This window comes from Corvus hawaiiensis, chromosome 9 (assembly GCF_020740725.1).
Source record: "Corvus hawaiiensis isolate bCorHaw1 chromosome 9, bCorHaw1.pri.cur, whole genome shotgun sequence".
Lineage (NCBI taxonomy): Eukaryota > Metazoa > Chordata > Aves > Passeriformes > Corvidae > Corvus > Corvus hawaiiensis.
Genome location: NC_063221.1, coordinates 29,954,956 through 29,982,297, shown reverse-complemented (window position 1 = coordinate 29,982,297; position 27,342 = coordinate 29,954,956). Strand labels below are relative to the sequence as shown.

The 27,342-nt window shown below is 41.7% G+C and overlaps 1 protein-coding gene across 11 annotated transcripts in view; it reads right to left on the bottom strand.

Annotated features, from left to right (window-relative positions):
- The window catches only part of FGGY (FGGY carbohydrate kinase domain containing), a 254,334-nt gene that overhangs the window by 35,871 nt on the left and 191,121 nt on the right, over positions 1-27,342 (bottom strand). For all 11 annotated transcript variants that reach the window (XM_048313093.1, XM_048313094.1, XM_048313086.1 and 8 more), the window contains 2 exons: positions 8,018-8,125; positions 4,674-4,735 (listed from right to left, as the gene is read on the bottom strand). In XM_048313093.1, the coding sequence (XP_048169050.1) occupies positions 4,674-4,735; positions 8,018-8,125 (170 nt within the window). The remainder of the gene's footprint in view (positions 1-4,673; positions 4,736-8,017; positions 8,126-27,342) is intronic.

Genomic DNA, 27,342 nt, shown 5'->3' with positions numbered 1-27,342 from the left:
GGTGGAGGAGAGAAAGTGAGTGGCTGCTATTTTAGGGAGGAGCTCAACATGGGCCTAAATATGACTGTATCTAAGTTCAGATGCTACACCCAACTCCACAATATCCAACAGACTTTTTTCCTGGACTTAGGACTAATGGTGAATTCTTCAGTGCCTTGGCTTGCAATGACTCTAGTGACATTCCATTTTAAAAATGTTGCAATTACACTCTGAATATTTTTTTTCAAACTCTCATCCTATCACAAACAAACCCATATATATTTTCCAACTCCTTGGAAATCTCCAAGTGGGGCATTTAATTCTAGACATGTGGGTCAATAATAGCATCTAACCCTAATTACAATTGATTAGTCATTGTCTCATCCACTGCAGACCCAAACAGTGATATTCATTTAGCCTCTACATGTATATTCAATCATGCACTAATGAGATCCCTAAGGGAATTTGGCATATGCTTTACTAGTTTGACTTCTGACCCACTAGCAGCTGTATATTTATACTTTGCATTCAACCATTCAGCTGCATGTTTTTTCAATTATACCTTACCATGTGTACACTATCAGAGGGTATCATTCAAAATGAAGTACACTTGGAAGACATTAAAATAACTAATTTACATCCTTATTCACGTCCTTTAAAATGTACTTTATGTGTCTTCCTGGACCTGAATTATGATAATTTGGAGGTCACCATCACTTTTTTCCCGTTGTTGTAAAAGTGGCCCTGTTTTCTCCGTCCCTAAAGACTCTACTACAAGCAGTACATGCTAAGGATAAAGTCATTTTAATTCCAGTCTCAGGCATGGCTTGACTGTTGGGAAGGATAAAAAAGGAAAGCTTCACTCAACCACAGACCCACCAGACATCCCAGCTTCTTTCTCATCTCTATCCTGGTTGATAGCTCTCACAAGGATTAGCCATTTGTGCAGCTCTGTCAGAACACAAGCACTGAACAAAAGGAGGCTTAAAATCCACATAACCTTGGAATTACACTTTTTTCCACACCTTTTCACCTTTTTTTTCCTAAATATAGATAAAGGTTCAAGGCACTACATTTGGACTGAGTGACCAGCAAAATCCTTCAAACACTTTCCAGTTCCTGGTTTACCACCTTTGTGTTTAACACAGTATAACACCACCAGCTCCTGGAGCTTTTTCCCTTCAGTTCTATGAGAAGGTATCAGTGGCAGCTGCCTCTGACCTGCAGAGCTGAGCAGGAGCTGCTGCCATGAAAAAGGAACTGTGCTGAAAGCAGAGAATAAGAAATCAATGCAAGTCTGCTCAGAGTTATGTTCATACCTGGGACACGACTTCAGAAAGCAACCAGAGGTTGGTATTTAATCTGTTCAGGAATCATGGAAGATGCCATCAGGTATCTTTCAGGGAAAAAAAATCTAAAAATTCCGGATTTCTAAATTGAAAAAAAAGGTTCTAAACCATCTAGAGTTACAGAAAACTGCCAAATATGATTATTATGTTCTGCTAGAAAGATCCCAGAATTGCTGATAGATCCCGTGTGTGTTAACTTCAATGCTTTCTTTTCAGGAGATCTCTCTTTAGATGGGAAAATGACATTGACATCTATAGGAAAGGGAATTCTGCCCTGAAACATCATCACTTCACCAAGTGCCAAAGGACATAGAAACTTTGCTGTCAGTTAGGCACTTTTCTTCTCCAGAGATTAGAAATGGTCACTCTAGAAAACAGAATTATTTAAACTTAAAAGCAAAAATTATCATATTCTTTAATTTTTAAAAATTTTCTACTCTAATCTACCTGTACAGAATTTAACAGAGCAGTGATGACTAAATGTCAGATGTACACAAGGTGTAGGATGAAGAGCAAAAGTGATACATCACAGCAATTTCTGCTACTCACTGAATTGCCTGAAAAACCCCAAGTTTTGGTGCTCACCGATTTTGCCCACCAGATTGACCAAATGCTAAATTTAAATTGTCCAGAAAATCCTCCTGTAATCCAACCCTCTCCAGTTCCAGTAAAAGAAGGGTGAAAAAAGAACCCAGGAATAGGACTGGGAGGGTTGCACAAGCCTGGCCTTCAGCAGCAGTGGTCAGAGCTGGTTGTCTGAGCCTCTCACGCCCTTACAAGTCACCACAAATCTCTGCACCGATGCTAAACACAGCTGGAAATCTGCTCTGGTGTGGGCAAAGGAGAGTTTGCACAGGGAACCTCCTGAGATCAGCTGCTCAGCAGGGACCTGCAGCTCCAAACCTGCTTCTTAGCAGCATCAGCAGAAAGGGAGGACAGGTTTGGGGAAGCAGAAGGAGTTGATAGGCAGCAGCAAGCAAGAGGCACGGATTTGTGACCTCTGATGTTCTTTTTTTAATGAGCTACACATGCATGTGCTTAACTCTTCACTGCACTGCACCCAGCATGGGAAGCAAAGGCAGCATGGAACTGCACACCAAAGTATGGAACTCTCATTTGCAATGGCTGAACAGGATTCAAATTCCTACACCCACACAGAGAATAATAAACCAAATTCTCTGAACTATTCTGCTGAGAATTCCAGTGAAATAATTTATCATCACCAATAGCCCTCCAAAACAAGATACCATGTTTGAAGGGAACCTACAAGAAAGATGGAGACAATTACAAGGGCCTGGAGACATAGGGAATGGCTTCAAACTGCCAGAGGGCAGGGCTAGATGGGATATTGGGAAGTAATTCCTCCCTGTGAGGGTGGGGAGGCCCTGGAACAGGTTGTCCAGAGAAGCTGTGGCTGCCTCATCCCTGGAAGTGTCCAAAGCCAGGTTGGAGCAACCTGGAAGAGTGGAAGGTGTCCCTGCCCATGGCAGGGGGTGGGACTGGATGGGCTCTCAGGTCCCTTCCAACCTAAACCGGTCTGGGATTCTGTGTATTAATTATATGACTTAATGTAAGTAAAACATTATCCAGAGTTTGGACCAACAGCAGCTACTACTTGCACCTCTGATGAGGCTGAAGTTTGTGAACCATGTAAAAATAGGAAAAAATAAGGAGGAAAAATAAGTTCAAATTTCAAAGTTCTTGATTTTTGTTTGTTCAAATTAAATTCTTCAAATTTAACAAATATTTGAGAAGGACGGGGAGAAAGAGGATGAGAGAATTAATACTGTTTAGTAAATTTATAGCTATACCAATGCTTCATTAGGAAAGTGTTATCTGGAAAGCATTACAAAAATACCATTGAGCAAATTAACTTCATAAAATATTACCACTCTTTTTATAAAACATTACAACTCTTACTATCAGTGCTATTCTCCATTCTACTAACTGCAGGAGACTCAAATCCAAAGTTATGACACCATACCCTTGGATAATATGGAGTTCTACTCCCAATATTCTGTGTTTAGTGTCCTGTTCACATCACAGTCTCAGTTTTTGCACTGTGGCATTAGCTGTGGTCAGTCAGCTCAGCATCAGACCCAAAAGACACAAGTAGGCTACTCAATAGGCATTTTTCCAGCACAAAAAAAATGGTTTATCCTGGCATTACAGACTAAACTGTTTGTCTTATGTTTGTGCTTCAAATAGGGGCACTGGAAAAATGGCCTGAAAGCCAGAATTTTGAAAAGGACCCAGTTCAATCTTTATTCCAAACATACACAGATGCATTTATTTCCTGATTTCCTTTTGCAGAGAACAACAAAGAGAATTCTAGGAAGCATGAATCTGTTTCATATTGAATGAAGTCCAATACATTTCTGGGAATCCTGGTCAAGTTCTTAAGAAACAAGTAAGGCAGTGGGCCCTGCAAGGCAAGGAAGGGTCATCCAGAGAAACCAGGTAGGGCTTTATCTCCCCGGGGAGGACTGAAACTAACTCTGTAACTACGCGTGCTTAATCCATCTATCACGACTGACCCTGCCTCTCAGACCAGAGGGAGAAACTGAAGGGAAAATGCCAAGTTTGCTGGTTTTTTTCTTTAATCTAAGGAGGAAAAAGACATTAAAAGAGAATCACATTTTCATCCAACGTGCCCAGCTGTTCAGCTGAGATCTCTCTGGGAGTGATGTGAACCATCTTAGCATGAATCCAAGCCAAAAAAGCTTGAGAAAGTCCAGGCCTGACAGAAGTGTCTGAACTGTCTTCATCCACTTCTAAAGCAGAACAAGCACAAATTCCACATCACACACAGCCTCTGGTTCAAGGAATCCTGGAGTTACCTCCAAGTCACCCCTCCATTTTACGTTTTGTCTGAAAATCCATCCTGGGTTTCTCTGTTCTATTTGTGCTGCCATGCAGGAGTTTCTCATACAGTGGCTACACCTTCCTTTAGATGACTGTTTCAAAAATACTGAGTAATATATTCCTAATTAAGCCATATCTCCTCCTTAGACCTTAATTGTTCCACCTACAAATTAAGACACATTATTAGCCCAAGGCATGGAGATCTGCTGAACAGGGCTGGTGCTATGGAATCAAGAAATACCCTGGCCTGGATAGAAAAGCTGAAAAGCAAAAAGTTAATATCATTACTTAGATATGCCAAAGGTATCTGAGGGGAGTTTAAACCTTTTCTTTTTGAGCAATCACCTGGAAAGTCTTCATAAATACTTCCAGCCCACTACCAGACTGTTAATTCCCCTGATTCAGAATGAGGACACTACTGGGAATACAGTGTGCATCAGTTTGTAAGGCAGGGATGTGATAAAGGAATAAAACAGTGACCTGGCTGCAGCTTTTGCCTCTAATTCTGGAAAGGCGACATGGCCTTGCACCACATGATCGATCTGAAAAAGAGAAAAGCAACATTTTGGGGATGATTACATCTTAAAAATTCAGTCCTGGAAAAGGGAAAGGCAGTATCATAGCTCTAAAAGAGACAAAAGAGCTTCTAAATTACTCATGAAGTGTTAAATCCTAGACCTAGAGAAGCCAATGGCAAAACTCCCACTGACATTCAGGATTTGGCATATAAACACTAAGAAAAACAACCAACTTTGCACCAAACCCAGGCCAAAATCTAAGCATGCAGCTCCTCAGTCAGGAGAGCAAGGTGAAAGGATGACTTTTTTCCTGTCCTCTTGTCTCTCCAATTCTGCATAGATATCCTCATTGGAATTCTACCAGAAGCATCTTCTTGGCCCAAACCCCTACATCTTTCTCTATCACACTGTTATGATAAAACACGAGGTGTGTTGTCATCCTGATAGATGCTTCATACATTCATTGCAGGAAACAAAATGTATACCCTGAGAAGCAATTACTGCTATAAAAGAAGATCAATATAAGCTCTGCCTTATACTGAATTTATAAATCAGCTTGTCCTTCCACTCCAGAGTGGTTACCATTACTCACAAAACAAAGTATCAGATAGAATAATATGGGCTTTTAAGACAATAATTCAGCAGGTTTTGTGGCCTCTTGGTAATATCCCATCAGAGATGACAGTAAAAGCTAAGGAGGCAAAACTAGAGCTACTCAAGAGCACTGAGTGTATTTGGCAATACTTATTGGCAGCAAATCACATTAGTATTTAATCTTTAACAGCACGAACCGTAGTCCTGAACCATATAATGAAACATACACACACGGGAACATAGCAAAGAAAATAATACATGTCTGTTCTTCCTGAGATTGGCATCAAAGACAGAGTTCAAACCAGAATGCACCAGAAACACAGCTCAGGCCTGAACTCTGCAATCCTGCATCATCTCTTCAGAACACAAGGGCAGCTCCTAAATTCAGAATTAAATCTGTAAATGAGTATCACATATTGGTGTGTGCTATGAAAACACTGTTACACAAAACTTTTACAGGAGTTATGAAGTTTGATATTTAAATGCCCTTAATTCAAGCCATGGCCACATGAGGGATGCATCTAGAAACCCTTTTCTGCTATTTTTTATTTCACAGTTTGTAATGATGTCATGCCATCCTTTGTTGTGCAGTATCTTTCTTCTTATAAATTTTGAAAATACAGTGTAAAACCCCATTAAATATACAGCTAAACAAGAATTTTCAGAATGAGGGACTTCTTAATTCTTCATTTGCACTCTATCTAAAACAGTTTTCAAAATCCAACTGGTTTCTTTTGCAGCTGTATCAAAAAAAAATAGAACTTTTTAAAGGGAACTGTATCAGTTTTACTTTTAAGATGTTTGATCAGACTTCAAATTTTATGGAAATAATTCACCTTGGGGCATTGATCAAGCAATGGAAAGAATCCCTAAACATGTCCTTATTTTTTGTTTGTTTTCAGAAAACTTTAGGTGTGAGGAAGCAGGAGCTTTGAAATGACAGAGATAATAAATGCAATGTACCCTGCACAGTGCACATGGCACTGTCTCCTCCCATGGCTCCCTATGTGTTTTTTGTTCATACCACCTCAAGAAAATCACATGGGATATTCCAAAAGTGCTTTAATAAGACACTTTCCCTAATATTCCTCACAGTGCTTCAAACTGACTTTTGCTATGGGTCCTAACAAGACCATTCATTTTTTCCAGTAATTTCTTTAATGATTCAGAAATGTCTTGTTCTCTGGTACAAGAAAGGAAAGGATTTTAAAAATCATCTTTTTGAAAAGCCCTAACTCTCATTGTACATTTTAAGTGTGGAACCACTGTGAACCAGCCAAGAAAAACTACTGACTGGCTGTATCCTGTCTGGAGCTTAGATAAGTGTATTTACCTGCTTGGGATTCAGCACACAGAACCTTCCCTCTCAAAAGTGTTCTTGCAAAGCAACACACAAGATTTGCCATTTTGCTTGGAAAATGGTGGTGTTATGAGCATATGTTTATTATTTTATATAGATATTGTTTCATTTTATGTCTGGTTGTAGCAGTTATTTGTAAAATGGGACACTTTTTGGTTCTAGCCCAGTTTCAACTTGAAAAATTTAAAGCACACACATCCCATCTGCTGCAAAAGCAGTTTTTAGCCACAAGGCTAAGGATGGGCTGGAGATGGGGTGGAAAGACAGGCTGCAGGAGGAGGAATGACTGTGCCACTGAAGCTGTGACACAGAGGAATGTCAGGTTGACGTGGCCAAGGAGGGAGCACAGAAGGGATCCCCATTCACAGCTCAGTTTGGGGTGTGTCCAGGCTTTCCCATCCAGGAGGATTTGTGCCTCTCATTCAGTGACTGTTCCATATGGAATGTATAAATGCAGTGATGCCCCAATGCATTTCCTGGCCATGTACTCCCATCTCCAGGCTTTTAAAGAGGTGGGTGGTGCTGAGTCAGAGAGCGATTACAGCTGCAATTGGTGACAGACCAAACCCACCTGCACTTGGGACTTTCCAAGAGGACACCCACAGGCCTGGGCCTGTCTCCTGCAGCCTCTCCAGAGGCCCTGCAGGTCAGCCCTGAGGGCAGCCAGTGTTTCCACAGGTTGGGCCAGATGCCACAGGGAGCCCCAGAAGCTCCAGGGTTAAGCGGTTACTGAACTCTTGCTGACACCTTTGGACTCGAGCCTAAATACTGTTGTGTACCTGTAGCCTTTCTTTACAGTTGATATCAGTGTTTTAGTTCTGACTGCCTTCCTGTAAATAAGAAAATTAATTTTTTAATGAACCCAGCTTGGCTTTAATTTTTGTTGGTAAATTAGATTGACCTAATAGTGGTAGACTCTTTGTAGGGAGGAGAGAACTGAGGTGACGGAATAATATGTTGCTGTTATTACTATTCTGTCCACACATCTTTCATTTATGGTCATAAATGAGCACAACTGATCTATATAATACAATATCTATTTCTTCATATTTCTCCATATATTTTTCTTCATCTCAAAGTCTGTTTCAGCCTCCTGCTAAAGTAAAGAATGAAGCCTATTTGCCTGTAAGATAATTACAATAACCATCACCACCACCACCATAAAAGGAAGACGTGCCCTGTATGTAATCCCCTATCTATATGCAAATTAACATTATGTAAGAGACGTAACACTCATCTAATTGTTAATTGCTTTCAGCAGCCTAGTACATCCCATGATCTTTCAGAGGTGTTTCAGGTCTGAATTGCCAGTGATGGTATCCCAAGACCTGTCCGTGGCTCCAAACACTCACCAGTTTTCCTGTAGCACTTTGGCCTCCCTCATTCAACCACAATCCAGGTACCATTGCAGAGAAATATGGTCCCCAAACACCAGGCACAAAAATGGGGGTTTCACTGACCTGGAAAAGCAACAGAAAGCTCTGGTGAATCAAAGCGCTTGTCAAAGTAGGAACTTCACAATTAAAGCTTGGAAGCTATCAGAGTCCAGTACTGAGACAATTCCTGCTCCTCCTCTGGAGTTACCAATGGAAGTGGAGATGTACAGGTAGAGATTTACTCTAAAAAAATGTGGAGAAATGTGTTCCCCCATTTACATGATTTTTGCTGACAAGACACACCTGCCCCCACTCATCCCCACTGACAGAACAGCTGGACCGGGCCAAACAGAAAGTATGAAATTTCAGGAATAGGAGCTGTATTTTACAGGGGGAGGGAAACTGCCTCATTTCTCCAGAAAAAGGCCTTATTTAGAGTGAGGAGTAGGATACAACACTCTGCTTGATTGTCAGCAGCAAACACAGCCAATGCAATTGCCAATAAGAGCGTCCAGAGCACCCATCCTGTACATTTGGAGAGTTCAGAATCAGGAAGGAATCCTGCTGACAGAGGACAGTGATGTCCCCTGAGGTCTGCCATCAGCTCCCAAGGCTGGGAGTGGAACCTCAAGTTCCAGTGCCCTCACAGCACTGCCAGGAGAGTTGGGTGCCTCGGGTAGAAGCTGCAAACCTGGGCTGGGATCTGCCTGGGTTCAATAGGAAACGTGCCTGGGCAAACACCAGATTCTGCCCCTTACTTAGGCTTAGCTTTCCACAAACCACTCCTTGCTTCACACTTGTGAGGGCAGATCAGGCAGGTATCTGAGCACTGGCTCCCAGGCACGGAGCAGGGCCGTGCTCTACCACTTGCACACAAACAGCCCCGGCACAGTGACGGCCCCTGCACTCCCTGCTTCAGCGGTTAGACCACTCAGGATGTGGGAGACACTGCTTCATTTCCTTTCTCTGCTTCAGAAGATGCAAATTACCAGTTTATAAGGGTGGAGGGCATTTTCCTTCCTCTTACAAAGTGGTTCCACTTTCAATAGACCAGACAGACTTTCTAGACTTCTTTCTGGTTCTGCAGAAAGTAACACTCTCCAGTCTAGCAAGTAAGGCCCAGCACGCACCAGAAACTGAGATGGTGGAACTTGGGTCCCAGCACCTGCTCCAAAGACTAATTGTGAATTCCCCACTGGTTAAACATGGAATTCTTGCAGCAGGGGCTGGAGGAGACAGGCCATCCATGCCCTGCCAGGTTACCTGCTTCTCTTGGAAGCAGGATCCATGTTTCCTCCTCTTCCAGGACCACGTATATATACCCAAGTTAGACACAGCCATGATTTCACTGGGAAAAGAGAACAGCAGTGCAGTCCTACACCATCCCATGATTTATGCTGCACTTCCCACTGATGATGGCTAAATCTGCAACTGTGTGTTCTAGAAAGTGGGAACTACTAGCAGAGAAGGATACAAGAGAACTAATTGCCTAACAAAATCAGTCTGTGTGTTTCCAATGCTGAAGAGCAAAACCAGAGGTCTTAGTCAATGGGACAATGGGGTTTTTTTGTATTTAGACCTCGCTCCTCAATAGCAAAATTCTAGACCCATTGAAGGATGCTCAACGTTTGCTGTTGAATTCAATAAAGCCTGGACTTCACATCAAAATAGTTTTGAGAATAATTAAAAATTCAGGCCTGTTCCTGTTAAACTTGATGCACATTCTCTATATTTAAACAGGCTGAACTTTAAAGGCAGTTTTTACTAGCAACTAGGGAATATGCTCCAAGATGCAGTTTACTGGCATTTGTGCATCACACATGTTTAGTAAATACAGCAGCAGGGAGGTTGCTGCACAAACAATAGTCTGCTCAAGCCATAAACTTACAGTACAGCTGATTCTTGTCGGGAAGTTAAGTAGGAAAACAAAACAACAAAAATTTGTTTTTCAAAATCCATCACCACAGTGTCAAGAAATGCTGGTTTCTCTCAGGAACACATCTAACAAATCTGGGAATCCTGCTTGGTTCTCCCGTGTCAGCTCTAATGCCCTGACTTACTCTCCCTACAGATGTATGTGCACACGTGTGTCTGTGTGTCTGTGCAAGATTTTGGCTGACTAAACCCATTAGAGCAAGAATAGCTGCACTGAATTTACAAAGGCATTTATGACTCCAAGTGGACGAAGCTACGTCAAAAACATTGCAAGGACATTTGGTTTTGTTTTGTTTTCTCTTAAAACTACAAATTAATACAGCTTTGAGTTTTCATCACCTCGATGGGGCAAGCCTTCTTTTATGATTTCAATAACAAAATGAAGTGCAACAAAAAGCAAATCCTAAAACAAACTGATTTTTAGACCAATTCCACTTCACTGACCTTACTGAGAATGCAGCATGTGGTCGAAGTTACCAGTCAGTATCTGCTCTGAACTAGTGATGGAAGCATGGGGAGAACCCAAACATCCCAACTCATTCCCATCCTATAGCTATGGACACAGCACAGTGTCTCAGTAGGTGACAAAGAACATGTAGGGCAGAAGGGGCCTGGGGGTTTGAAGTCTTATCTCAAAATATTTGTGATGCAGCAAACCTTGCAGTGTTCTGCAGCCTGCCGAAGGAAAAATCTGGTTATGCCAAAGGGATCAAGCTGAAAATCTGCTGCGTCTCTGAAAAAACCAAGTAGCCAAAAGACATTAAAGGCATCAAAACGCTTTATGAAATCAGGGGAAAGTCTAAACATCAAGAAGGACAATAGAGTTTATAAAATAAAAAACAAAACCCACACCTTTTCTCTGTCATTAGTCCACAATTTACCAAATTGTTCTGTAAGTCTGACAACACCAAGATGTTTAGATTAATTAAAAGACCAAATTCTCCCTGCAGCCAGTACTTCTGACCTAGTGTTTTGGACAGTCACAGGAATTTAGGACAGGATATTTCCATGCTGGCTCTTCTCACATTACACTGAGACCTTCCTATCCTCTTACTACTGAAGTACCGTTTGTACACATTCCAGCAAACTTTCAACACATGAGCACAGCAAACGAGGGCATTGGGAATTGCCACACTGATGAATAAAGCCAGCGGGGCACTTGGTTATCAGTTTTGTTGCTGTGGGAACTTTTAACTGGAATAAAGAACAAGGGCTGTCATGTTGGGCTTTACTGATGATAGGGCATCATCAGATTTCCCATTTCCCCCTTTCACTTAAGGAGATTAATTCACATTTTGCAGACTCTGGGCTTTGATGCACATGGAAAGGAGGAAAACTGGGAATAACAAACTCCCCAAAACAGACACACAATCTTTGAGAAGCAACAGGGTGAGCACCCTCCTGTAGCTATATGCATCAGAAACAGCAAATGGTTTCCATTTCCCCTCCTTGAAATATTTGGACGGTGATTAAATCTTTCAAGCCACGCAGCTGGCATTTGTATTTTCATAATAAAAAGTCCTAATTCTGTTTGAGTATACATCCCACCCAATCCCACTAAAACACATGACTAGACAGAGGCATAAGGTTGGAGAAACAGTGCAAAGTTTGCTGCAGAACCCAGAAGAAAAGAAAAGCACAATTTGCCAGATTCAGGGCTATTTTGGTTACACTAACACCACGTCTCTTTTACAGCTTTCAATTGCCTTCAGACATTCTTATGGCGGTATAGGAGGATCAATGTCATTATTTTTTTTTCCTTTAATGAGCTTAAGAAAATCCTTAATCTTTTTAGTAGAAAAACAACATGTGTTTCAGATTAATGGGCAATTGATTTTTGTTTTTAAAGCAAATAAGAGATGTCATCCTTCTCTGGAAGTTAAAATACAAATTCAAAGGGAGCCCAAGATTTTCTGCCTTCCATTTAACTGAAATTCCTCCTGTGACACACTCCCACTGTGAGACATAGTAACAGTTATTATCTCCTATATAGAGTGAAACTGAAACACAGAGAGGATATCCTCTGCTAGAGGTGAGAGTGATCTCTGCACAATTAATGCAGCAGGAATTTGAAGACAGAAGATGAGAGGAATCTGAACCTGTTCAGACTTTGAGTCATAAGCTGCATCTATAAATATTTCAGCTGAACGTGTTCACACAGAGACTGTTGCCCTCATGGGGGATGATGCCAACTTAGACAAGGATTACACCCAGACATGCAATTCCACTTCACAGTTACTCTGTCTGGGCATGGGGGGGAATCCTTTAGTGCATGGAAATGTCACCTTTCCCTGTCTCCCCAACACACACATTCCTACTTGCTCAGCCCCATCATTTTGGGTGAAATGAGAACTGAGCAGTTCCAAGAGTCCTGCTCATTTGAAGGGGAAAAAAGAGTTCCACACCTTCTGAAAGGAAGAAGAGGGAAATAAAGTTCTCTCTGGGTGGGTTTAACCTCAGCATGTGCCTTATAAAAGATCATACTAATATGTAAGATATGTAAACATTATAGAGCAATCAGAAACAAATGAAAGGATGAATTCAGTTTAACAATATTCAGCTGTGGTGCAACTGCCAGAAGGCACTTTTTGTTATGAATAGATCATTTGGATGAGTTACAGGCCAGACTTGAACCCTGGCGTGCGCTGGGAAAATCAATGTCAAACTACCTAAGATCAGAAGGTATCAGCAGCACATCTGGCAGCCCACAGAAATGAAAAATGTTTTTAAAATATAAAAGGCTATATAAAACTAAGGTAAGGTAAGAAAGGACCTGCTTAAATGGCACTAATACGAGATCTGTAATGTATTTAATTTAGATTAGTCCTTCCCACTTGCCTCTCCCTTTAAAACGAAGGCAGGCAAAAAAATCCACTTCTGTTAGAAAAGTCTACCTGGAAAAAAGCAGGAGAGGCCAATTCACAGCTCATGTGAGTGAATCAGGGCAGCCAGTGCCTTTAACCCAAGTTCAGCTTTCAGGACTGTCCCCGAATCCAAGGACAAGACAGAACACAGACCTTCACAGACAAGCATCACCTGGGCATCCAGCCACGCCATCAAATGAGCAAGTGGCACTGTGACATTTGTTTTACTTAGCTTTGTTTTCCTGGACCAGCCATAATGATCAGGCACATGCTTGTGTTTCCTCCTCAGCTTTATGTAAATGTTACGGCAATCAGAGACAAGATAAAATAAAACACGCCATGCTGGAGAGAGCAGTTTTGTGGAAGCATGAATTTCAGCAGAATTTTCTTCCCTAGTTAACACCATCTGTTGCTGGTGTAGGCTTACTAAAACTCCTTCAGTAACACTGACAGAGAATTTGGAGAATTTGGCTATTACCTGAAAAGCAAGTCTTTATGTTAGAAAGATATACTGCTACACCCATCTTCTACCATTTTAATTTCTGCTTCCTAATACCGAGCTTCTGATATGTGGCAGCATTCTGGTATCGCTATCAGATTCTCTATTTACTTGCAATATGCCACAGACACAGGAAATCACATTTCTGTGGGACTGTTCTTGACTTACACTCACTCCCATGAAAGCAACTTTAATCCTTTATTCTAATTTCAGAGTCAAGTCACATTAGAGTCAAAACTTTTTAAGGTAATTATTTGTTAAGGAGAAGCTAGGTCAGAAAATTTGTTTGAAAATCACCTCACTTATCAGCTTCTATAGCCAGAAATTCAGAATAACAGCTGCTTTTGTTAGGCTAAGACAGGTATGAAGAAAAGATCTAAGATATTAATGGAGAGAGCAGAGAAAGAAACAAGGAAAAGCACCGTATCAGTCACCAACTAATAAATGCTCTTTACAGTTCTGGACTTTGATCATTGACAAGTCAAATACTTTCATTAACTTTTCTGCTGACTTTTAACTTTCAAAGTTTCTGACTGACTGTGGATTGAGAATACTGACAGTCATTCAATTCAGAGGCTTTACACCAGTGCATAAAATCCTGTATTAAGAAAACTCTATCATTTTGCTTCTGCTGACAGATGGGTCTTAGAGAGCTACTCGACCCCAACTCTCTGACAAAGAATGAAAGAGATTCATAAAAAAAAAAAAGGAAAGAACTCAAAGGGAAACCCAAGAATGTTTCATTTCTAGGTTTCTGGTTCAAACTTAGGTCATAGTAATAGCTACTGAATGTGTGATTTAATAACAGCACTTTCTGGTGGCATATAGATATATATACATATATATAAACTGGGCAGAGCTGGGGCATGAAACTGTGTTTTCAGTGAACTGATGCCTACTCTAAAATTGCCACCCTGGCATTATTTCTCAAGCACTAAATGGGTTTAAAACTAAGCTTCCCCATAACTCTGGAGGCAATTTTCTAAGTTAAATGTATGGTGCACCAAGTCAACTTCTTAAAATATATCTATTAGTAGTAGTAATTACATATTAAACACAAAACAATATTCTACCTTTAGCCTGGTGTAAGATATATTTAAGAAAATAAGGTCTTGGAACATAAGAAATGCACTTCAGGACACAAAGGAAATTAAAATGTATTAATATTCCAATTCCTACAGGTCATATACTGCCAGCAATTTATTTGCTTATATTTTAAGCTCAGGTCCCCTGGCCATCACGGGTTTGCTATGCAGCTGCATAGCTTGTGGTGGGCAAGTCACCAGCTCTGCTCCACGTGACAGGCTGGCATCCCCTGAGCCATCCTCAGTGACAGATTTATTCTGCACTGATATTAAGACCAGACCACAAAAATCTTTGCACAGAGCTCACTTTATCCCACTGGAAGGATGGAAGTTACACAAGTGACAACAACAACAGAGAGGGAATGAGGACTTTGGGGTTCTGCCTGAGCACAGCCATCCATGGATTATTTTGTGACCTGTTTACAGGGAGCTGAAGAATTCTGGCTTAGGGGATACAAAACACTTTCATAAATGCCTCACTGAGTACGCACCTCATCACTTATTGCCAAGGCTGTGCCACAGAGACCTGGGAAGTTCAATCCCCTTTGTAATTATTTCCCAGACAAAACTCTCAGTAAAACTAGGAGACACAAATGAATTCCTAGAGACCACTGTTACCTCTTACTCCAAGTAGTAACCTGTGTGGGAAGGGCAGCAAAATGTGGATGACACACATGCAGAACTATTTCTCATTTTCTGAATTCTCCATAAAACATTAACTGGTCTACAAACTAGAGACCAAACCAGGTATGTGATTAATGTGCAGTAAAGAAACCACACTCCCAGGGCAACTTGATTGCTTCATCTCTGAAAATATTTCAGGTGAGTTATACATTGGGACTATATACTGCACAACCCAGCTTTGTATCTAACAAGAACTAATACTTTCAGTAAAACTTCACTGAGTTTATTAAACATTTGCACAGTTAGATTTTTTTCAAGGCTAAATAAGGAAAGGTATTTGAAAAAAAATTAAAACTTACAATTTTTAATAAAAGAATAGGTGGACTCAGAATAATATTAGTCAACTTGTACTGAGTTTATATTTATTGGTATAAAGAGGAATTCATCTAGACCAGCAGAAGGGAAGGAGAAAGAAAAAGAGAAGAAGGAGGAGGAACAGAAGCAGGAGAAGAGGAAGAAGGTACTGGTTCTTAAAACAGTTAGAACACATCAATTAAAATGTTGTTTAAAACTGACTACAACAAAAAAAAAAAATCACATTTAGCAAAAACCAAAACCACTTCTGTTTTACTCAGCAGTATTTTAAAAATGCAACAGATCAGGCAGGGAATAAAGAGGTCACAGGCTGCACTTGTATGAACAGCTTTTCTGGAGAAACTAAAACTAGTTTGAAGCTATATATCTGAGAAAAGCTTCTGACAGTGGATGCTCTGGGGCTGAACCAACTCACTGCTGTCCTCAACAGAGCCCAGACCCCCTGCACCTCCTGAGGCCCATTGTCAGGCAGCAGCCAGGTCTAGCCTCTTCATCTGAGCTGGCTGTGGGTATTTTTTCCAATAGGCTGCATCAATTTTCAGCCCAAGGTATGTTTGGTATTAGAATGTCTTAGGGTACAGCCACATGAATAAATTATTATGGGCAAAACTTGGAGGTCAGTTGCCCAGCAAAACCACCTCTACTCATCATCTCTCTGTGGTGTATGGTGTGACAGATCCCAGGGACCTGGCACATTCCACAGGAAACCAGGGCCAGGAGTGCTGCTGGGGAGTTGCTGACATGCTACAAATACTCACTATAGATTACCCAGTCCATTTCTTCAGCTGCCCCTACTCTTATTTCACGATCGCACAAAAGGATTTTAAAAACTTATTTTTGCTTTTTTTTTAAATACAAGTCTTATGAAAGAAGCTGGCAATGATATCAGCTTCAAACATTAACCAGTCAAGTTGGACAATTGATACTTGTTTTAAATAGAACAATACTTTTCACATTATTAAATCCTGCCATTTTCCCAAGGGGACAATAGAGTGCAAGACTGGTACCTACCTCTCCTACTGTAAACTTTTGACTTTCTCTCTTTGTCCTCAAACCTCTAAATTCAAAAGCAGAATATAAAACCAGGAAAAAAATGAAAATTACACTGGAAGCAAAAAACACTCTTCATTTTGTTTGCATTACTATTATCTAAGTAAAAATGGTGAGATGTTAATAAAACAGAAGTTGAGAGGGCCATGTCTGAATGTGTTCCTCAAGTCCTGTTCCAGTTCTTTGCTGAATTATACCTGCTGTTTCCAGAAGACAGGAGCTGTAATGGGACATGAGCATTTGGAAGTTGGCCACTTAAAGCACAAGCTAGAAGAGGAGCATGGCTTAATGGTACCTGTATCAGGAGCATTAACTAACCACCCTACCAGGCCACCTGTAGCCCCTTTGAGAGAAACAACCAGAAAGGGGAAATATAAAAATCAATACTGTGGAATAGACACGAAGTTCTCAACCTTCTATGAGATCTTCTGCCAACGACCTCCCGACCATGACTTTCCTGAACCACTGTGAGCAGCAGACTGTCAGGTTTCCACTCGTGTGGGTGCAATTCACCCATGAAGCATCAAAAACCCCTGAATCATATCTGTGAATCAGGGTCACAAACCCCACACGTGATGGAAGAGAACAGCAGCTTGGGGTTAGGGAGCTCTGCCACCTTGGAAAGCTGAGACTCCTGTCAGGAAGAGGCAAGTCCTGGATCAGCTCGGGATCTAACAGATGATCTTCAAAAAAATGTCATAGCCTAAAAAGGGTCAGAGGCGTAGATGTATGTGTTTCCTTTCTAGAGTAATGGTGCAGTTTGCTTTGTAGAACGAAAGGTGTCATGAGGCACTATCAGATGGCTGAGACTGGACTCAAGAACAGGGAATCATTCCCAGAGAGGGGCTGGAGCAGGGGGATCAAACAAGTTCTGTATCAGCACAAGGAGAGCCCAGGAGGGTCTAAGGAGCAGTGTCAGATTATCAGGTCACTCAGAGTCATTGATGACAGGGGTCTCCAGGAGCACAGACAAGTCTAAGCACAGCATCTGCTTCTGGAACTGTCCCTGGGTTTGCTGTCCCTGGACACAGAAAAAAACAACCCTGGTGTCCTCCACAGAAAGTCTGCACCCCTGTGAAGCTTTTCTTCCTTGTGTGTGAGGTTAACCTCCTGTGTTTGTTCCAGGAAGCAAACCTGGAATTAAGCCTGGGACAGCTTGAGAGTTTCAGCTCTGGAAGAAGTTAAATGGGATTGAATTCAGGGGTAATCAGTCCAGACTCAGTCAACATCCACCATTTCCTTCTGCCTCAATCAGAGATGCAAGAACTTCAAAAGTCTTGTCAAGGACCCTGACTGAATGCTCAGCTTTGCAACAAACCCTTTAAATTAGATGAATTTTGACTGTTCCAAGCTTAAATGTTCACATCCATTTACTTCTGCTTTTTATCAGTATCCATTAACACTAAACTTATTTATGTTTCAGCTTGGGGAAGTACACAATGGACACACAGTAGCCTATGATCCTTTTCTTTGTATTCCCAAAGGTCAAGGTTTCTTTCAGAAATTGGTAAAAAAAGACCTTTAATCTGTTAAATTTTGTTTTCAAAATCCAAAACAGAAAAAAAAAAGCCCACATTTGTGATGGATTCAGATGCTTTTTGCTAAGCACTTAAGCACTAACAGTTCTGCATTGATTTATTTTATTGTTTTATTTAGTGAAATGTCTGGATACAGATATACACATTAACCTTTTCTTTTTTTTTTTTTTTTTGCTCATATTTACTGCGTCGCCTTCCTTGAAATAGGAACTACAAGTGCTTTGATAAATGGACTGAAAGGTTGTCTGGTTACCCCATGGCTTCTCCTTGTGTCCTTGCTGAAATGCTATTCTGGACCCTTCTGCAGCAGTGCTGCTCCATGACTCACAGCAGTTACTTCTGTGCCTCTCAAAACAATAGTTCACTGGGGATCCAGGGCCTCAAATGAGCTACAACCATTTATTCCACCCATTTATTTTTACTTCTGCTCCAATGATAGATATTCACTGTCATGAAATGCCAGTTTGTGTGAAGATCATAAATCTTCCGGCACAGACAACTAATTGCAGGCCATTTTAACTATGCACTTGATAACACTACAATTTGCTGCTGTGATGAGCTTTAAGGGATTTAACTTAGCTCATCACAGTATGAACTAACTTTTCTCATGTTTAAAAAACAAAATCAAACCCCAAAAGCCACATAGTGCCTTCTAACCTGTTGTTAACAGTGGGCAGTAACAAGTGGCTTAGTGAAGATCACAGGAACACCGTGAACATACAATAATAACTCTCACAAAAATGTCCTCCCAGCCTCCAGTGAGATGAAGTTCAAGCAAATTTCTGCTCTTACTTTCAACCAACACAAGAAACCAAGTCTTCAGAAGTGACTGGTACTGCAAACAAACCCCACCTCTCAGTTTTCATGAACAAAAGCTCCATTTGTGCACTAGAAAATAAATTTACTATAATGACAACTTAGAGACCAGTGCATGTCTTTTACAAGAACACTGGACTTTTTTAAGTGTCTCAGAGTTATTCCTTTAGCTCACAGCCCTTTAAACTTCAGTTCTGGTTCCTAAACAAACATCTTTTAGATACTTCTTGCAGAAGGATCTTATTTTAGGAGACTACCAAGACCTCATCCCAACCTTTCAGGTTGGGAACTGTGCACATGGAACAGCTGTGTCACAAATACCAAAACAAACTCTACCCCTAAATGGTACCTGAGAAAAGCCCTCCAGGACTCCCAGCCAAACTCTGAGGATTTCCAGGCAGGCCCAGTCCTTGTCACCATGGCTGGATGCCCACATACCTTAAGGACTTTCTTATTTATTGCATAATACAGTTCATTTTAGAGATTTTCCTTTTTCCCCATTATCTAAGTGTTCCTTCTACATCAGTGAAGGCCACTACCAACAACAGTATCATGCCTACAGCTCAATAAATCCTCTGCAATACCCCTGGAGTTGGAAGCAGATTTACATTATATGGGATATGCATTCACACACTATTTAAAACATACTTTTAAACATTTGAATAACTAAATGGGTAAATCCTGAGGACCTTACCCAGTGTTTATTCAGCCCTTACTTACTGAGACAAATTCCCAAGGACAGAGTAAACAGTGAGAGAGGACCTCAGGCCTTTACCCACAGCTATAAACAATGAACTCAGCATAAACTGTGATTCCCAGCTGACACTGGGAGAAAAGCAGCAGTTAATGCTTCTCCCCAGTTTGCTTCCAGAGTGATTATATGAGAAGAGATTTACTTTCTCCCTAAAAGAACTTGCCCCATCCAAGATATTGCCCCATCCACAGCTGGAATAGCAACAAGGAACTTAGATGAAGAACTACTGATTCATGAGACAATGAACAGAATTGGAAATGGAGGGGAAAAGCCTTAATAAGAGGCCTGATGCCCAAAGACTGATGGAATTTGTCTGTGTGGGGAAACTTTTGCTGTTAAGAGGAATAAACAGCACAGCATCTCTACCCCCTTGACCATGGAGCCCTTAATACTCAGCACTCTTGTATCACACCTTGCATTGGAAAGATGTTTGTCTGCACGGCTTTGTGCTCACAGTGCAAGTAGAGGAACTAAAGAAAAGCAATCATCTGACAGAATCATAGAGCAAACCAACTCACTAAACAAAATATGGGATTTTGACCCCAGTTTTCACAACCCTCATTGCAAATAAGGCAAATTCCAAAATTTTAAAACAGAAAACCCTTAAGTTGCTTTTCATACAATTATTGTATTCCCTCGAAAATTCCATTTCGTTGTTCCAGGGCCCAGAAACAACCTACGAGATGACCAAGAATATCCCTTATCATATGTAATTTATATTTTATTCTTTTACAGTTATTGTAAGAAAAGGAGCACAAAATTTGAGTCCTTTTTGTTCTCCCTGAGATCCAGACACGCAGAGCAAGCAGCCTGTTCAGTAAACTCATGCCTACTCACAGAAACGAGAGACAAGGGATCTGGAAAGGTCATTCATTATATATACTTATGCTTGTGATCTGAGAAAAATCCCCTATCCAGCTCTCCTTGGAGCAGAACACTCCAGGAAGACACCTGGGGTTGCTCAAGACTTTGGGCTTCAGGCTAATCCATCCTTCTGGGTCTAGAGAGGAGTGATCAGATTTGGCTACTCTGCAGCCTTGATAGGGGTGCTGCACCTGTCAGATCTGATAGCATCACTCTGAAGAATACAGGAAAGGAAAACCGAAAATCTTCTTACAATGATAGGCTGCTGCTGCTGATGGACTTTTGCGAACAAAAATTAGAATACTGATACTTAAACAACAAACCAAAAGTAAGTTGCTTTGTCCTGTCCCCTACAATGGAGTGATGCTGTCATGTGAACATCAGTGATGAAAGACAAATTTACAACTTTCCCAGAATCACATAATCCAGAATACAACCTCCTTCCTACAACAAAAGCAGCAAAATGCCCCACATCCTATTAAAATATACAGCTGTTACAGTTAAGAAATGAGGGAGCAAGGTGGCTTGAGGGCTTGATCTAATAACAGGTAACCTTCAATCCCACACTGCTTTAAGCAGAGACGCCCAAATTAGGCAGCCCAATATTCCCAGTAGCCAGACCAGCTAAATCTTTGTAGTGTCAACATAGGAATGTAAGAAGCTCAGTCTCTCTTGCTCACTCTTTCTAAGGCAAAACATGGGGAAAGGAGTGAAGAACAAGAGAGGAGCCCTGCTAGCAGTCAGACCTGAAAAGCCCAACAGCAGACACTGCAGGAAGAACTGTGGAATCACAGAATGGTTTGGGTTGGAAGGGACCTTAAAGACCACCCAGTTCCACCTCCTGCCATGGGCAGGGACACCTTCCACTATCCCAGGTTGCTCCAAGCAACCTTGTCCAACCTGGTCTTGGACACTTCCAGGGATGGGGCAGCCACAGCTTCTCTGGGCAAGTATTCCAAAGGCTCAGTACCCTAAATCCAACACCCTGCTCCTCTGTGTCACACAGGGCAGTTTGCACTTAACCACAGCATGGAAAGCACCGAGTGTGTTGTGAGTGGAATGTTCAAAGTTTCCACTAATGCCAGTGAGTCGCCTCTTGAGTATCAGCCTTCATGGTTCTCCAAGCAGAGCATTTTTCAAAGCCTTCTCTCTGTCCACATCTGCTCTTTGAGTCTTTGAACTCAACTGATCTGTTCACCAAAGGCAAGGAGAGCTGAGTGTACAGTTTTGTGGGAATGTTACTAAGCATTATCTAGTTTATGTACAATAGAGATTAAATTGCTTTCAGAGACATTCCCCTGCACAGGTTGATTGCCAGCAAAGCACTGGGGTACAAAACTTTGATGTCTCTGGACAGGTATATGCTAAATAGGAATGTCCCATTCTCCCCGTCACCAAGGCATACCTGAGCTTTGAATTATGCCAGGCCAGGAACAAAGGAATCTTGCTCATAACAAAAACTTTTAATAACTCACTGAGAAAGCCTCTCTTTCATCTCTGCCAAGCTTTAGGAAAGGCTGGGAGGCAAGCAGAAATAAACATTGTACAGACTCACCACTGCTGGCTCTAAAGTAAACTCTCCAACTTCCTATTTACATTTCAAGATCTTAAGCTTTGTGGTTTACCAGTTCTGCAAGTAAGTGCTTTGGGTTTTGGACGCTGCCTGCACATGATCTCCCACCACTACTGAAGTCTTCCTAGCTTTTATTAATATAATAGGGAGGTCAGAAAAGCAACAATCTTTTATATGCCCTGCTAGCAGAAATATTTTACTTCTTGCTTTTCAAAAACAAAACAAAGCAAGCAAAGCATACAATGGCAAATTAATGCCAGCAAAGGGGATATTACAGTTGTGTTTGTTTCTTTTTGAAACCGAGGATGCTAGAACATGGAACGAGGGAGTTTCATTAAAAAGGGTGTGGAGGAGTTCTTTGAGGGACAAGTAAAAGAAGGTGGCAATTTTATGGATTTATAACCCTTCTAAGGCCATTGGCTGAAAAGGCACCTAAATAGGCTCTGTGACCTTTTCTACATAAGCCTAAATCTGTGTACACTAAGGACAGGCAACCTGCAACAACGGTCGTGAAGTAAATGTGGTTTTCATTTTATGCAGCCTTCCCTAAATGTAAAACATCTTCATTAGCTGGGAAGTCAGCACCATGACTGCTGCCAAATGCAATATAGGAGGCAGCAGAACTGTGCCGAATGAGGACAGGGAGAGGGAGAGGCTCCTGCGACACTCAGTTCTTTCTCCCACTCCAAAGACTCTGGCTCTGTGTCTCATGTGCAGAACAGGCTTTACAGGAGAGAGGAATATTTAAAAAGCAAGAGGGCAGGCGCTTATCAATTTCATAAAGCTCACAAAGATAATTTCCCAAACTTGCCCAGGCTGCCCCAGCCTCACTAGGTCTGCTTTTGGTTTTATTTTTTCCCTCCTGCATTTCTGCCCCTTCTCCCGCTCGCCTGACCCTCCCACACCCAGCGCCTTTCCCCTGGTCAGGAGAAGGACAAATTGCTGCCTTTGCTAAAGGCTGGGTCGCAGCCAGCTGGCAGGGGCTGTGCTGCCCTGGGCTCCTGCCCTGTCCCCCCGGAGACCGCACGTTCCGAGTCAGGGATGCCTGAGCGGCGGGGGGAGCGTGCGAGGCTCGCCCGCGGTGCCATCCCACCGCACTGCCCGGAGCTGGCACAGCAGGCACCAGCCTTCGTCCCTGCAAGCTCTCCCCTCTTCACACATCGCTTCGAGCAGCTGAGGAGTCCCTGTGTGTGCAGTGATTACTCCAAAGGCTGCTGCTTTAACAACGTGGCATGTTCTGAAGAGGAGACTCTCGTATCAGAGCCAAAATATACTGAATCCACTTGCTGGTCTGGCTCCCACTGAGATTAGAGATCAGGCTCTGAGAACACTTTGAGCCAGCATGTCTCTGCTGTCTCCTCTCCAGGATGTACTGCAAAGGACACGTACTGTGCATGCTCTGGGAGTGGAAACGTGCTTTACACTCTATTTGTGTGAACAAAGCTGGCAGCTCGGGCGGATATTGTGGAGCAAAGAAGCTCTATTGTGTTTGCCAGTCATCACGAGAATCAAATGAACAAATTTAGAATAAGCAAATTGGGCTGGAGTTCCTTTAGCAGAAAACACTCAAAGTCTAGTCAGGCTTAGTGAAAGAGAGAATGGGATATTTTTCCTGAAATAATCCATAGTAAACATTGGGACAGCAAAATGATCTGCGCATTTTGCTGTTCATGTAGTTGCTCTTTTAGTTCATGTATTAAATCTGAAAAGGTAGAAGATAAATTACTTGTGCCTCTCCAGTTTAAAAAATAAAAAAGTGACTAACTTATACAGTTCGAACCACATCCACATTATCACCCAGGGAAAAAAGAATTGTGCAGCAAGCCAGGTGAGTCCGTTCCTAATGCCAAGAGTCACAGAAGTAACAAAAACAGATGCAAAAGAAGAGATTACATCTAAACTTGAAGAGACTCCTTGACAATCCCCAAAACGAGGTGTTGAGTACAGAGAACTGATAAAGAAGGAATGACTGAAGAAGAACACAGACCACATCACCAAATGAAGACAGAAAAAAAAATATCAGAGACTCTGGACATGAAGGAACAAAACCTTGTGCATCTGGGACTCAAAATGCCAGCCAATTCAGACTCCCCCCATCAATAAGCTGAAATTAGGCCAGAGAATGTTCCCATTGGAATCTGCTCTGGCTACTTTCTTCAGCTAGGAATCAAAAAAGGTGCTGGAGCAACAAATATTTTCATGATGGTACAACTTTGCCCTGCAAAAGCATGCTTGTGTCCAGGACTGGGACATGGCAATACAGAAATCTCTGCCTGAAATCCTCCCAATCACATAAAGGTTTCAGAAGAAAAATAATTTTTGAAACCTTTAAAATACCCCATAAAACCCTAAGACACTGGCAGGAAGACAGGCTTTTAGGGAAGCCAATTACCTTATTCCCAGAAGTTGGGGCATGTCTGTTAGACCCATGCAAACTGCAAGTTAGGAATAACAGGCAAGCTCCTGTTTCAGTGCCTCAAACCTGCTGTGATTTTGCTGGGAAAAAACTACTCACACATTTTGTGTAGTCGCCATGGCTACACAGGGAAAGGCTCCTGAAAGTTCCAAAGCCACGTGTGGGTGCTGGAGCTCGGAGCCTCTGCCTGCAAAGCACGATGGCAGTGGCAACCCACCAGGGAAGTCAGGGAATACCCTTGGGCACAAAGGATCAAACCTGCAGGGATGAATCCCAGCCCCAAACAAAGGGACAATCCTTCACAAGTGGAAGAAGAGCTTATTTGCCATTCCAAATGCAAATTCTACCCATGACTTTTGCTAGGGCAAAGGAGGCAGCAAAGAATCATGTAAAATGCATAACTGTCCAAAAATATTCAGAAAACCATCTTTTCTTTTCTTTTTCCTCATGGATAATGGATGAGCCCTGAGGTGGCTGTGACTTTCAGCAACCAACAGCTCAGACCTGGGCTGGGGTCAATAACCACTACAACATGCATTTTGCTGCTTTCGTGAGCTATTCAACAGAAACACAAAAGTCTCTGTGTGTATCTGATTACCCCAAACTCAGTGGTTAATTCCAAAAGTGTATCCTCACTTAAAAATGGTAGCTCCACCACAAATTATACTCTTATAGCCATGAGTAAAATTAGGTTCCACATTTGTACTTTCTAAAATATCAAAGGCATGATTAGTAAAGTCTTTTGTTTAAGATCTCTAGAGTCCTGGAGGTAATGAAAACTGGGTCGAGGAGCAGTTTCTCTGGAAGTTTAAAGTAAATGCTGTGTTCAAGCATTACCTGCTCCTCTGACTCATGGAGTACTTGGACTAGAGAATGGAACTACTGTACCAACACACATATACCAAGAGCTGTCCCTCTGCCCTGACCAGAGGAGGAGGAAGGGGTGGAAAAGAAAGGCATGGCAGATGATTTTGAACAGTTTCCTGTTATGGCCCCTTGAAAGAAACTCAGCCGTCCTTTCCCCCTGCTTTCTGTTTGCTGAATTTCTCCTGACAGTTGGCTCCTTCGTTTGCCAGAACCACAACAAAGGACGGCCTTGAGTTTCCACACAGGCCATTTTCTCCCTCTCTCGTCTCTGATCATCTCACAAAGGTATTATTGTTGCTGGCTCACTGGGGCTCAGTGCACCTGAGGCACATCAAAGGCACTTTTTAATGCCCGCCTGACCACACAGGTCTCTCTCCCACTGCATTAAATTAAACTCGATGATTAATCTCTGTAGCCCTCGGGGTCCCTTGGTGCACACAGAGAGAGAAAATATATATTTCTATCAAAACACAAGTATAATATACTTTCATTTTATAGCCCTAATTAAAAAAAGGAACAGCTAATTTCGGCCAAATGCAGCTGCATATAAGTCTCATTAAAACACAAATACAACTGCTCTGTGTGCTCCATGTTCACTTCATGCAGCCTGTGCAGGTAATAGATAAAAGAACAGAAAACTAAAATCCTTTCACAGATTAGATCCAGAGGAGTTTAGAATTTGCTCATTGTCTGCTGGCTAGAGATTGTTATACCCCTCCCTGTGCAGATGAGTGAAGGCAGGCAGTTAAGGAAATGATTATAAAATGCTGAGTAGGTAGATTTAAGCAGAAATCTACTTACATCTAGCAAAATCTGCACAAGCACCTATTCCTGAATTTGCACTGAAGTGATTAAAAGCCTTAAAAGGTTCTGCCTCAAAGTTCTGCCTCGTGCAGTCTGCATCAGCCTTCGGGGCTGCTTTGACGACAGAACATCAACATGGACTTTATCACATCCCGTTTGCTACATTAGCATATTTAATGGAGCCACGACTCTCATGGTTGTGGAGTGTGCACACAAAACGTGTGAATATTGATGTGCTGTGCTCTAGTTGGGAAGTCAAACAATCTACAGTTGTGAACTGAGTCTACGTTAGAACTTACCAATGTACAAATATTAAAAATTAATAAATAACCACACACATCTCCTCCTCCAGGGCTGGTTGTACTAAAGGAATGAGCCAGAGCCAGCTGGCCTACTGCCAGCTACCCAACATTGCCCTTAGACCTTTGGGGGAAGCTGCCTATGAGCTCCTCAGCTCACTGCAGTCCAGTACCATGTCTCTATTAACTCGTTTTAACAATTTAAACTAACTCAGCTAAATGAAACAGGTTAGGAAAAGTTCACTCAAACAGCTTCTACTGAAAGGGCAGAAACCTCCATCAAAAAACCTGGAAATAATGAAAGCACTGGCAGAGCTTGAAGGGTGACTTCTTCTCCCAGGGTGCCCCACCTGCCCTATCACAGACAGACAGGTACCAGGGGAATTTTTCAAAGACAGAGCAATCCAAGAGTGATGGAGTTTGAAGCTTGAAACTTTTGTTTAGGAAGGAACCAAAATATATTCCACAGTTGGTCTACAGGATTTAAGCTCAATGTTGTGCTTCACAATAGTGGGATTATTCACGTCTTTAAATTCAATCATGTGCTAAAATGCTTTGCTGAACGACAATCCATGTGACAAGATCACCATTTGTTCATGCTCAAGATCACCATGGATTCATGCTGTTACTACAGAGACAACTTATTGTTAAGCCTGATGTTTTATTATCAGCCTCCTTTTTTTTTTTCTCTCTCCTGGAGCTTTCTCCATGAAGCATGTCAGTCCTCTCCAACACCTCTAGCACTCCCAGTGCCATTTGCTCCTTTTGGAAAAATCCAAGTTCTAATCAGTCTAAATTTAAGACCAAAATGAGTTTTAAATAAAAAATGTGGCAGAAAAGGGTACTTATCTAAATGGAATGCTCTCAGACTCATGCATTTTAAAACAGTATAAATTTCAAAAGCAGACACTAAATTTTAATTGCAATCTCAGAAAAAG